The sequence below is a fragment of the Podarcis cretensis genome (assembly GCF_951804945.1).
Source record: "Podarcis cretensis genome assembly, chromosome: 4".
NCBI classification, from domain to species: Eukaryota; Metazoa; Chordata; class Lepidosauria; order Squamata; family Lacertidae; genus Podarcis; species Podarcis cretensis.
The window spans coordinates 16,630,436-16,644,374 of NC_137173.1; the positions used below are offsets into that span (position 1 = coordinate 16,630,436).

General features: G+C 46.5%; 1 protein-coding gene across 10 annotated transcripts in view; it reads left to right on the forward strand.

The window, feature by feature from the left end:
* The window catches only part of FAT3 (FAT atypical cadherin 3), a 459,497-nt gene that overhangs the window by 426,003 nt on the left and 19,555 nt on the right, over positions 1-13,939 (forward strand). For 6 of the 10 annotated variants that reach the window (XM_079973210.1, XM_079973209.1, XM_079973212.1 and 3 more), the window contains 2 exons: positions 6,098-6,566; positions 9,128-9,187. In XM_079973210.1, the coding sequence (XP_079829336.1) occupies positions 6,098-6,566; positions 9,128-9,187 (529 nt within the window). The remainder of the gene's footprint in view (positions 1-6,097; positions 6,567-9,127; positions 9,188-13,939) is intronic. The other 4 variants (XM_079973213.1, XM_079973217.1, XM_079973216.1 and 1 more) reach the window with 1 other exon arrangement.

Genomic DNA, 13,939 nt, shown 5'->3' on the forward strand with positions numbered 1-13,939 from the left:
ATGAAAAGGAGCCCTTACAAAGGAGCGCTGAGCAGAGCCTGGCAGCGGCTCTTGCTGGCTTTTCTGGGAGGTGGGGTAAGGGACAGAGAGCAGCCTGTCAGTCCCTTCTCCCACCTCGCGGAAAAGCCCCCAAGAGCCGCGCACACGCTAGGCGTGGCTTTTTAAAGGGAACGCTGAGCAGAGCCTCACGCCTGCATTCACTCCATAAGATGCACACACATTTCCCCTTACTTTTTAGGAGGGGGAAAGTGCGTCTTATGGAGTGAAAAATATGGTAGCTGTGGACCCCCTGCTTTTCAAAAGCCAAGCCATGAACTTTTGAAAAGGTTGATATCTCTGCTGTAGTTTTTGTTATGCAGATGGTGCCCTTCTGCCCCAGTTTTTCTACCTAAAAAGCACAGTGGAGCAATTCTGAGAGCCCATTTGCACAGAACTCTGTCCTTGCCGCTTTCAGAACTCTTGATCTGCATCCAACAGTGCAGGGCTAGCAGGACCTGTGTTTTCATGTGGGAGCCACAATGCAGACAAAAAAAATCTCTGTTTCTATGTCCTTGCCATCAGAGGCACTTGGTAATGGATATGTGGCCTCATTGAGTAAAATTCAATACTGAAAAGTGTGAGGCTGCCATACGTTACCCCCGTCAAGGGTCGCCTGAAGCTCCCATTGCTTCAGCTACAAGAAGCCTTGGATGTGATCCCAGGTGCAGCAGGAGCTGGAGAAAGTAATATTTTAATTAAACCTAACATTTCGCCCAAATGAACCTGAAATGCAATCCCACTAACTAAATATTCCCCTGGATGGATGGGCAGGCACCATTTTGTATTCATGAGCTGTGACTGCAGATGGACTTTGCAAGTCTAGGGAGGTCCCAAAAGGACCGTTTGATGGTTTCATTGCCTGTGTTGATATGCAGAAATGGATGACATCCAAGCACCTTATCCAGGCTAATATTCTAAAATGATATACGATGCCCATTCATCTCGCTTTGCTTATTTGGGGAAGCCGTTCAAGCGTGCCAATTTGTATATCCCCTTAGTGGTTGCTTCATAGTCTCCTGCTTGGTCAGGATAATGAGGTTTTATGTGGATGCACATCTAGGTATATCAGGGGAGGGGAGGGGAACTTTCCCCCAGCTTTCTGGTGCCCATATATCTGTAGTAGCTATCGCCCCAGCAGCTGCAGCCAGACATACCACCCCCTCTGTCTAGGCAGCCAAGATGTATTGCTACATTTCAAGGGCATATTCTATCCAGGTTGAATCTCTAGAGGAAAGCAGGTGAGTGACGTGATGTCATGGACTGGCTGAATGTAGAGGAGTGGTGGTGGGACGATGGTGAGTGGTCAAAAGGAGAAGACTGGGAATAAGAGGTGTCAGAAGCTGAAGAGGTAACAGGGTTTAGTGGGCAGGAAGAGGCTGAGGTAGAGAGCAGTCCAGGCTCAGAGGCAGAAGAGGCTGGAGAGGAGGAGGAGGAGGGCCAAGAGACAGAGACGAGTCAGGCTCGTGAAAAGCCAAGGTGTATCCCTCTCCTGCTTCAACAAGCTCTTCTCCCCCAGGACCAGAAGAGGTATGAAGAGGGAGGTGCAGAGACAGGCACCCCAGCATAGTCTCAGATTGCTTGGACCCGAGGAGGTGGAAGCTTAGGCAACTGTGGGAAGGTGGAGACCTTCAGCCCCCACAACTGTCTCATTGGGGCAGTTATGCCATGAAGAGTTGCTGTGCTCACTAGGCCTGTGGGGTTAGCATTTTACATGGCAGCTGCAAAGCATCATCAGCGTCTCCCTCTTGTGACTTCCTTTTTCAGCTTTCAGAATTTGACTTTAAAAAAACAAACAAACAAAAAACCCTGCATTTTCCCCAGTTGTGCACAGCCCACTGCTGTTCTGTCTGGCTGTGACTTCCATAGAATGTCCTAGCTATTTCCTTTTCTGTGGTCTGGGATTCATTTTAACCATTACCTTTGCTGAAAGAATTGCACTGCCATTGTTGTTGTTTCCCCCTATGCCCATTTCCCACTAAATTGTAGGGGTGGTCAGGATTGAGAGGGTGGTATGGGGGAGGCAATATTCATCCCTTTTCCTGCATACAGTGGTCCCAAAGAAAACTATGGACTTGAATGGCTCTCAGGGCAAATTTGACAAATTTATGGAGGAAAAGGTTGTTAGTGGCTACTAGCTTTGGTGGTTGTGTTGCAGGTTGTGTTGCAGGCAGTTGTGTGAGTACCAGTTGCTGAGAACCACAGCAGCTGAATACCAGTTGCTGATAATCACTGCTGTATTTGGGTCCTATTTAAAGACTTCCCTAGGCATCTGTGAGAACAAGGTGCTGGAATAAGTAGACTTTTGTTCTGATCTAGCCAAGCTCTTCTTACTCGCTTGCATTCTTAAATGGCTTTCTTGCACCTGTGGCTAGAGACAATGGCGGTGTTGAGAAGGGAATGATACTGCTGTTGGCACCTGTGGTATGTGTCTTCCTTCCCACTCTTGTTTCTAATGAAACCTGCATTGCAAGGTTTGGTAAAAAAGGTAAAGGGATCCCTGACCATTAGGTCCAGTCGTGGCCGACTCTGGGGTTGTGGCGCTCATCTCGCTTTATTGGCCAAGGGAGCCGGCGTACAGCTTCCGGGTCATGTGGCCAGCAGGACTAAGCCGCTTCTGGCGAACCAGAGCAGTGCACGGAAACGCCATTTACCTTCCCGCCAGAGCGGTACCTATTTATCTACTTGCACTTTGACGTGCTTTCGAATTGCTAGGTTGGCAGGAGCAGGGACCGAGCAATGGGAGCTCACCCCGTTGCGGGGATTCGAACTGCCGACTTTCTGATTGGCAAGCCCTAGGCTCTGTGGTTTAACCCACAGCGCCACCCACGTCCCATGCAAGGTTTGGTAGGAGCTTCAAAACTGCCAGCCTGCTTGAAGGGAGGCACAACATCACCATCACAGGAAATGGTGTCTTTCTCATACTGCCTTCGCTGCTCTTAAGGATCATAAACTATCTCCAGGCTGCGAGTTGCATCGGCAGACAGCTATCCTGGCCAGGAACGGTGGTGTCCTCAGCGCTGCCGTCAACCCTTGAACCTGCCACAGGCTTTCCTCATTCTTCTTATTTATGAAGCACTTAAAAATTCTATTTTGTACTGCGCGAAGGATGAAATAGGCAGAATGGCTGCCAGAACGGTTTACAATCTAGCAGATGTGGCATAAAAGGGAAGGGATGGTAAGGGAAGAAGAGGACACGGAAACTCAGAGGGTTTTGGTGGATTTGCATAATGGCCAGGTGGAAAGGCAGCTGATGTGCTTCTTCGCGTACAGGTTGCAATCTGTTCCCTCGGCATTCAGCAAAGCCTCAAGTCCCTCTTTGTCTGCTTGCTTTTGGGTTTGTCCTCAGCTGCCACCTGTGTGGGAGCTTCACATATGTAGGTTCAACCTCATTTTTCCTCTCCTAAGACGGAATCTGAAGTCTTATGAAATGCTTATTGGGCAGGTGCTGCAAATTCTGTGATGGAGGAGAAAGGGCATACCCACCCTCACTTCTGCCATGCTCTTGAGATATGCTCTTTGCACCCACAAAACCTTTTAGTCTCCTCCACACACACAGTACCCTTGGTCACAAGGCGATGAGAGCAATTGCCTTTTTCTCCCTTGAGAAGTACATAGACCTGAAGGAGGAAGTTGGAAAAGCGACACTCTATCCTACTTCCTTTTTCACTTCTATCTGCCCATCAAAGGCTCAGGTTAATTCTACTAGATCTGACCCATTGGGAAAGTGACATACACTGTGTACCTTTCCTTTTCATGTCTTTACAGTGGGGTGCTGAACCAGGAGTGGGTGGAGGTGAACTGACAGCACTCAGTCACAAATCCAAATGGGCCCAATAAAAGGGTTGGCATGCATGACACATTGCAAGCTGCTCCATACAAAATCCTAAACACACTGTCAAAAAAGGGAAGAAATGACAACAGAAATGGTACAACTGTGTACCATTTCTGTTGTCATTTCTTCCCTTTTTTTGACAGTGTGTATGGGCTGCCATGAGGACCCCGTCACTCATGTTACGTTATGTATGTGGTGGAAAGGAGGGAGGCATAGCTGGTCCTCTTCAACACAGATAGCACTGGTCCAGTAAGTGTCAGAACTGGGCTTGTACACCTTTCTTTCTTTCTTGTTGTTATGACTACAGATAGTTTACAACTAGATATGTCACTGAATTATGCCACACTTGGCCCCAGGTATCATAGCCTGGGCTAGTAATTCTCACCTAAAGGAAGAGACAAGCATTGCAAACCCCCAAGAATTCTTCTTTGGATCAGATTAAAATTCAAGCTGCAGAAGGATTCTTGGCTCATCACCACCCCACTCTCCAAACTGAAACCCCCTAAAAAAAACTTTTGCAGAGCCAGGAGAAGAACTGCCTAGACCACCCTTGACCTTTCAAAAGCTGTCAGTTGAGGGCAAGGGATCTAGGAGGAACTAGAGCTATTTCCCAACTTGTGCGGTGGGACAGGACATGTGGGACGGGGACAGCTAAAGTTGCTTCATGGTGCCGAAGTAGTAAGTGAATATAACAACGTAGGACAGAGATCCCGGATAATCTGACTCTTTTGCTGGAATCTTCTTCAGCACAACCCATAAATTAGAAAAATGCACAAGGAGCAGTGGTCATGAGAATATGTAACCACTTACTACTTCGGCACCATGAACACCTAAAAAAGTTTTACCGCTTAGCCCACAGGATAGCATCTATTACTTTGTTTCAACCATAGACTTATTATACTTCTACGGACTTTCAAAGATTGACAGACGTGTATTCATTTGTTTTCAAATATATTAGAGATTTTACAAGTGTTGTACTAAATCATGTATATTATGCAATATGAATTGCAGTGCTATCTAGTATACTGGTATTCGTGTTGCTTGTATTGTTTGTTGTGTTAAGTTTGCAACACGGGTTTGTTGTTCTGTAAAGGTTGTCTCTCAGACAGTCCATGGGTGGCTTGCCCATCACTAGTCACAAGCCATTTGGTTAGGTCATTTTTAGGACGTTTGCCAGCAGCTGCTTCCCGCTGCCATTGCAATATTGCAGTCCATTCACAATGTAATGCAATGTACTGTAAACGGGCAGAGGCCAGCTCTGGTTATTAGCAGAGTAAGAAGAAGCAATTGGAGTGACTGAGAGGGACACTAAGAAGTTGCAGCAGCAGCAGGAGGCAGACTGGAAGCAAGAAAAAAAAATTGTGTTCTAAGAGCAATTGGGTTTGCCCTGTTGTATAGAGGCAAAGATGAGTCAGATAGCAGAGACACGCAAACAAGGGCAAAGGGGCGGCGAAGGCTTCTTCAGCTCAGGAAGTGCAGAGATGGTGTTATAAAGTCAACTGCTAAAAATAAATTGTCATGGCAATGGAGTCTTCAACGGTAGCTAGTCCAGAACCGATCAGTACATGTGAATATATCCCTAAGCAACCTAAGCACAGAAGTCGCTGGTGCAGAATGCAGGCACATCCCCGTCCCCAACTAACGTGGGAGTTATGTTCCAGGCCCCCACACGCATAAGTGAAATTGCGTAAAGTGGGGAGAGCCCTTTAAACACCCTCTCTGCCGCTCTCTCTCCAATCAATACAAAAAGTACTGTTTCCAAAAATATCCACAACTAGAATTGAAGCCCTGGGGCCGGCAGGAGGCTGGATGACGTGTGGGAAAGGGACTGTTGCTGCTGCACTACCCCACACATCAACTGTTAGGCTGAGCAATGTAAACAAAGCCCCGCTGCACCTCTGGTCTGTTTGGGGCTTCCTCCATTCTCACTGGCATCCTCTTTGGGCTCCAGGGAGGGTCTTCTCATGAGCCAAGAGGACCCTCCAGCTCTCTCTCTCCATTTCCAGGTGTGAACCTATTTATTTATTTCCCAGCAACACATATGTAAGTGGGGAGATGCCTGTACTTTGCAGGTATAAGCTCACTTAAATGTAACCACCATCCTGCTGCAATCAATAACAGCAGAATGTTTGCGCACACTGCTGACGCTGACCACATTGCATTACGTAACAAATCTAAGGGCACGCGGTCCTTCATTGTCCTGACATTTCCGCTTTCCCGTTGCAGATCGTGGATGGCAAACTGTGGTTCCAGCTGGACTGTGGAACCGGCCCGGGCATCTTGGGGATTTCCGGCAGAGCTGTTAATGATGGGAGCTGGCACTCGGTCTTCCTGGAGCTGAACCGGAATTTCACCAGCCTGTCGCTCGACGACAGCTACGTGGAGCGCCGCAAAGCCCCGCTCTACTTCCAGACGCTAAGCACCGACAGCTCAGTTTACTTCGGCGCCCAGGTGCAGGTGGACAACGTCCGGAGCCTGACGGACAAGAGAGCGACGCAGGTCTCGAGCGGCTTCCAGGGCTGCTTGGACTCCGTCGTCCTCAACAACAACGAGCTGCCGTTGCAGAACAAGCGCAGCAGCTTTGCAGAAGTGGTCGGCCTTACAGAGCTGAAGCTGGGCTGTGTGCTGTATCCGGATGCCTGCGAGAGGAGCCCTTGCCAGAATGGAGGGACTTGTCTGAGTGTGCCATCTGGTGGTGAATATCTTGCATTCTGCCTTACATTTCCAGAGGTGGCGGGGAGGGAGATTAGTTGAGCTTTAAGTTTCTCATGCCAGCAGTCACCGTTTGGGGGCGGGGGGGCGGTGTTGAGACAGAAAGAGGTTTTGTTGAACTAAGGAATGGCTTGGAAACAGCCTCTGCTTCCTTCTTGGCACAGAACTACCAGCTTAATAATCTGCCTCATTTCAATTAGCAACATCTTGCTGCGTCCCTTGCAGCTCTGATCATTAGCATTGTCGGGTCGTTCGGCCATTATGGCAGGCTGTGTGGAAGCATTTCTGGAGCCGAGTAGGCTGGGTCACAACTGCGTTTGTAGCAGCAAAGGAGGCCTGCGTAAGAATGAATACATCCAAATGGAAGTGCCACATCTAGCTGCTGCAAACATATACAGTGGACCCTCGGATTACGTACCTCTCTGGATACGTAGTCTCCGGGTTGCGAAAGCGGCAAACCCAGAAGTGTTTTTTGGGTTTTGCCGCATGTCCAGAAATGCTCTGCATGCCACGCGCATGCACAAAAGTGCTGTATCACACCATGTGCAGAAGCGGCGCCTCTGGTTACAGATTTTTCAGGGTACTCACGGACCCCCAGAACAAATTAAATCCATATCCAGAGGGTCCACTGTATCCCAGAAGAAGTGGAAGTACAGTGGTACCTTGAGTTACAAACGCTTCGGGTTACAAACGCTTCAGGTTACAGACTCCGCTAACCCGGAAGTAGTACCTCGGGTTAAGAACTTTATTTCAGGATGAGAACAGAAATAGCACGCCAGTGGCACAGCGGCAGCAGGAGGCCCCATTAGCTAAAGTGGTACCTCAGGTTAAGAACAGTTTCTGGTTAAGAAGGGACCCCCGGAACGAATATGTTCTTAACCAGAGGTACCACTGTATATGTACAATTCTTACAAATGACCTTCCTCTGCCTGGCTGCTGTTTGCGGGTCACTTTAAATGTGAACTGGTCCATAGAATCGTGACCTCAGACAGACCCAATAGCTCCCTTGTCCTAATCAAAAACAGCCCTGAGATAGGATTGCCCCACAAATAGAGAGATAGAGAGCTAAGCATCAAACAGCTCTTCACACAAACTTGCTCTTGATCCCTTTGGGAATTTGGTTCATCACTAAAATAATATATACGTACGTTACTGTGATTAACAAAACAGATATTTATATGGCAAAACGTTTCCCTTTCCACCTTCGTCAGCTGCTCTGATTAAAAAAGAAACACACAGACTGATGAAGGCGGAAATGTTTTGCCACAAAAATAAAATCTCTGTTTTGTTAATCACAGAAATATACACACACACACCTACATGCATACATATGCTTATTATTTCTTTGTCTGAGAATGCCTTCTGAGCTTCTGAATTTTGCTAAGGTTCCTGCATTGCAGGGGATTGCACTAGAAGACCATCAGGGTCCCTTCCAACTCTGCAATTCCATGATTCTTGCTTTAGGCTGCAGTGCAAGCCCAAGCACTCAGGATTCCACTGTGCTGATGCATCCTCGTGTGAGCCTAAGGTGTGTCTGCAGGTGCACAGTGACAGATACAACTGTTTCGCATTTCCAGTTTGTCGTCTACCGCAATATCACAAAGGGAAACTTGCGTAGATAAGAGTCACAAGCTGGATGTGCAACTGAACGTTGCTCATCTCACTTATACACCTGGGACCTGCAACAAAACATGGCTGCCTATCCTCCCCTCTAAGAGGAGAGTGCTCCTCTTCAGGGTTCCGGGCAGCCAACTGCGCTGTTCTGCAGGATATGAGTAAGATGCAGGGAACTAAAGCAGGAAATCACTCCCCAATTCCCCACCATTTTTTCTCCTCCAGCTTGCACTCAACATTACACGGCTACTGAACACGAGCAGTCCTCATTCAGCTACTGGGGAAGGAGGAGTTTCCCCCTTAGTTTTCTACTGTTGCAAATTTTGGGGTTCCCTTGATGCCTCCCTCTTCCTTCTCAGTGGTCTCGTATTGGCTCCAATTCTGTTGGCACTCACCACTTAGGTTCCCTATTAGGAGGAATAGCTCTTCAGATATTACGACAGCAATGCTTTGCCTAGACATGGGGCACGCAAAATATGCAATTTGTTGCAATGTCTAGATTGGCCCTGCGTCTTGGCCTGCGAGAGGGCATTCACATCCTGAACCACCTAGGAACTGAATTTGAATTCCCCATGACCTGCATTTCCTCTCCCATCCGTCGATTGAGCCGTCCAGGACTGTTGCTGTACACAGGACACTTTTCCCACACAGGGATGCAGGAAACCATAGAATCAGAGTTGCCATGCAGGAATATGCAGCTGCCCCTTATTGGGGATCGAACCTGCAACCTTGGTATCATCAGCACCACACTCCAACCAACTGATGCTGTGGAGGTTCAGGGGACATTTCATCATTTGCCAGGACGCTGCTCAGTAGCTGTCCTGCATGACCCTGATTCCCAATCTCAGTAGTTCTTCCCCGTTTGGTTCAGAAAATCCCTGTGCAGTACGAATATTAACACTGACTCCTTTCTCGTTTGCTTTGGTTTAGCGGGGAGTGAGCTTGAGGGCACGTCAGCTGAACTGAAGATGGTGCCCAGAGAGCTGAAAGGTAGTGAATGTAAAAGCTTTAGCACATTAAACAAGTAAAGACAGCAGGCTTGGAATTTAATATGAGGCATCAGGGCGCATGTTGGGGCTAACTTGTATGTTTAATGGCTCTTTATCTGCAAATAGGAGGTTGAGAAAAGAGAGCACGTAGCAGGACCCAGCAAGGAAAGAAGGGTAATAATTCAAAAGATGTAGAAGCTTTCAAGGAAATTGCTAAACAAGATTATTTACGTCCCTGGGGAGTGAGGATAAAACAAATGCCTAACTTTAACTTGGACGGCGTATAATAAATTAGGTCAAGCGTTCGCCGCATGAATAAACTAAGTAAAAGGAGGAAACCAGGCTCCTCTTCCTATTGATTTCGCTGGAGTCTATTTACACGAGCAGTCAGCAAATAGCGTGATGTGCAAATTGAAACCTTTCTAACAAATCACTTTAGGATAATTTCCGCCTTCTGTCCTCCCCCCAGGCAGAGTTAGATATTTCAAATTTTACATTGGCTACTGGGAGGGGAATGGGCTGCGTGAATACATCTCCAAATGATGGGTTCATTTTATTATGAGAGGCATATAGACAGCTCTGCAGTGAAATGGTTTGCCTCTCCATTCTCTGCTCCAAAGCTACTTAGGCCTCCATGCGTTCCTTGTTGCTGCTGCTGCCGCTGGAAAACGAACACCCTGGGGAACGAACACCCTGGGGGGATATTTCAGCATGCAGGCTCGCTCTCTTTTTCTCTCGTTAGGAAATCTATTTGCTCGGGGTTTTTTTTTTCACTGTCTCAGCAGTATATGTAAATAAAGGATTGTTATGGTGCCATAATTCTAAAGCAATGGGCCCTAACTATGCGCCAGCCAATCTATAAAGCAATCTGCTGTGACATTGATGTGGCCACTCTTTTTTTCCTTTCCTCTCCCACCCCCAGTTCCAAGGCAAAATAAATTCGTTAGCCCAAGAGATCCTCTGCACATTAAAAAGAGCATACGTAATTAAATGGGGCTGGGTGCAAAGTCTCTGCACTTTGTCAGATGCCCTCAAACTGCAGCCGTGTGTGGCAGAGGATTGCGTTTGCCGGAAGAGATGCTGGCAGCAGCCACGGTAGAACGGGACTGAAGGCCTTTCCGCACATTACTCAGTCACTGTGAACCAGGGACATGTGTTGTTAACAAAATCTGCCCTTTTCCCCTTATGGGGTATCCAGGAAGCCCATACAGTGGTACCTCGGGTTAAGAACTTAATTCATTCTGGACGTCCGTTCTTAACCTGAAACTGTTCTTAACCTGAGGTACCACTTTAGCTAATGGGGTCTCCCGCTGCTGCTGCTGCGCCGCCGCCACACAATTTCTGTTCTCATCCTGAAGCAAAGTTCTTAACCCGAGATACTATTTCTGGGCTAGTGGAATCTGTAACCTGAAGCGTCTGTAACCTGAAGTGTCTGTAATCCAAGGTACCACAGTATAGAGTCCTTACGTGGGTTCCCTATTGGTAGGAGAAAATAACAGAGGGCAACCAGAGAATATTGAGAAGCAAAGCAGCTAGTAAGCCTGATCTTTATTAAAGCTGTTGCAACAGGATGCTCCCCTCACACAGAGGAGGACCCAGAACAAAAGTGTGCCTGCCCTTATATAGACATTTTAAATTCCCTGCCCCGGAGCTCAAGACCACCCCTCCATACATCATACATTCATCACAGAAGGGGTGTAACCCAAGACCATCCCCCACAAACATCATACCTACATCACAGAAAAGGTGGCCTACAACAGAAATTTGAATGTTGTTGTTTTTCCTGTCTGCCATGTTGTCTGATAATGCCTTATCTGATTGCCTTTCCTGGTAGTCTGGCCATTTCTTACTAAATTCCTGTAACAAGGAAGCTTTTTTCACCTCCTCCCTCCTTTGCAGAGAAACGTTTGGTCAGCTTGGGAGTCAAAATGGTTTCAGGACTGTCTTCCTGTGCTGCTCCAGACATGTGGTTTATATATTTATATATGTGTTTGCTTGGTACATTTATGAACATTTATTATATATCTAAGACCTTAAAATTCTTATAACACATGTCATAAGAGGAGCCTGCCAGATCATAGAATCATAGAATCATAGAATCATAGAGTTGGAAGAGACCACAAGGGCCATCGAGTCCAACCCCCTGCCAAGCAGGAAACACCATCAGAGCACTCCTGACATATGGTTGTCAAGCCTCTGCTTAAAGACCTCCAAAGAAGGAGACTCCACCACACTCCTTGGCAGCAAATTCCACTGTCAAACAGCTCTTACTGTCAGGAAGTTCTTCCTAATGTTTAGGTGGAATCTTCTTTCTTGTAGTTTGGATCCATTGCTCCGCGTCCGCTTCTCTGGAGCAGCAGAAAACAACCTTTCTCCCTCCTCCATGTGACATCCTTTTATATATTTGAACATGGCTATCATATCACCCCTTAACCTCCTCTTCTCCAGGCTAAACATGCCCAGCTCCCTTAGCCGTTCCTCATAAGGCATCGTTTCCAGGCCTTTGACCATTTTGGTTGCCCTCCTCTGGACACGTTCCAGTTTGCCAATGGCCTGCCTAGTCCAGCATCCTGCAGCAGGACAGGACCACAGCAGCACTCTGCCCACCTGCAATCCCCAGCAACTGGGGTATCCAGAGGCATATTGTCTCTGACAGTAGAGGCAAATCATGGCCATTGTGCTAGTAGCCATTGAAAGCCCACCCTGCCCCTGAATTTGGCCAGCCCTCTATAAAGCCATCCAGGTTGGTGACGATCACAGCCTCCTCTCTGGAAGTGAGTCCCATAGTCTGTTCTGTCCCCATTTCCACATTAATCTGCAAATGTTGCTTTTAGAAGTCCCTCGTGTAAAATGTTAGATTTAGAGGGGCAAAAATAAAAACAGGTTTTCCCTCAGAATAATGCATTAAAAAAAAAAAAGCCCACTCTCCTTCCTTGGAGGTTTTTAAGCAGAGGTTGGATGGCCATGTGCCAGGGATGCTTGAGCTGAGATTCCTGCATGGCAAGGGGGCTGGACTAGATGACCCCTGGGGGTCCCTTTCCAACTCTATGATTCCGTGATTCCAAGCATTTGTTTTTAAACATCATTTTAATGCTTTTTTTTTTAGATGAGAATTTTGTTGGAACATTAAAAATAAATAAATCCAACAGCCAATGGATATCTAAGCTCAGGTTCACATATCAGAATTCAGAAACGTCAAATTTCTAAAACTCTGCTGCCCCCTAATGCAAGAGTACACATGTCTGTAAACACAAGTTTCTTCTCTTCTCTTGTTGTTCACGCTTCATCTAGTTAAGAGTACATCTAAGGTGCAAACAAATAAATAATGTCATGTATGAACCAGCCCAAAAATAGCACGCAGAAAGCAAAGGTATTCATTTATTCCACTTCAGAAAGGAAGCCTCTGTTTACCTTTCAGAAAAGATTTAAACCAAAGCATTTTATTTGGTTGTTTGATGGAATTAAAGGATACTTAATTCAGAGTTCTCCAGCTAGCTGGTTTGTGGATTTAAGCCCTTAAGTTCATTTGTTTTCAGCAGAAAGGATGAAATAACTGAATCAAGACCTGTTTGTTATTCCTGTGTAAGACACTGTTGTAACTTCATCAGCTTCTGTGCAGTTTGAGAGATAAAAGATGAAATATCTCTTGAAACCATATTGAAGGGATAGTCATTTATGCATTGCCTTCAGTCAGATTAACCTGTTTCTACAGATGGATCGGCAGTGCTTATTTTTGTCATGTCGGGGAAATATTTTGGGCATTGTGCGATTACGTCCATTGGTTCCAGTGGGTTTACTCCGAGTATGACTTACCGAGATATCACCCATTGGCAGAAAAGTTGCAGGTGGCATTTAACATTCCGCACAATATCCTTTTTGTACATTGCAAACACACACCACCTGCCAAATACAGAAACAGCTGTGCAAGTAGTTGATGGCACTTGTTTGCGGCCGCTGAAGCTTCTCTCACTTTTCATTCACACATGATGATGAAATCAGCTCCTGTATTTCACGTAGCTGCGAAATTCAGCGTGTGCGTCGACTAGAATTTGCATTCAATTTTAAACTGGTTCTCCCTTGCTTTTTACCTTCCACCAACAGCAATATCAAGCAGCACATTCCAAACTGAAAGGCATTCTTGGAATCGCTTTTGAGAATCCCCCGGTTCATCTGCTGGACCCAGCTTGTGACCCTTACTAAGCCAAATATAGCCCACCCCCCTCCCATACATGGCTCACCAGAACATTAAATCGAGACCTGCAAAAACAGCATTCAGCTTAGGGAGAAGATCACAACTTAAACAGGCGTGTTATAGAACAGGTACAGGTAACCTGTGGCCCTACATGTGTTGTTGACCCACAACTCCCATCATTCCTGACCATTTACCAGGTTCGCGGAGGCTGATGGGAGCTGGAATCCAGCAATACATGGGGGGCTGCAAGTTCCCCACTCCTCTTGTGGAGAAAGAGCATTGCAATAAGATGGGTAAGCTATTATCCATAAGAATGGCTACTCTGTGATAGTGTTAAAGAAACACTGGGTTTTTTTATTTAAAAATCTCACCCCATTGGTCTTCTTTTATATTAAGCTTAAATGTCCTTCAACCTCTTTGTTAAAAAAAGATTGCACTCAACATGGAATCTCTAAAACCGTTGTCGCCTAAGGTCATTCAGACATGATGTTTTGCTTCAATAGAGATTATGTTTAAACAATGTAACATGGGAAGTTGTTCCTCACACCTTACAACTGAAAG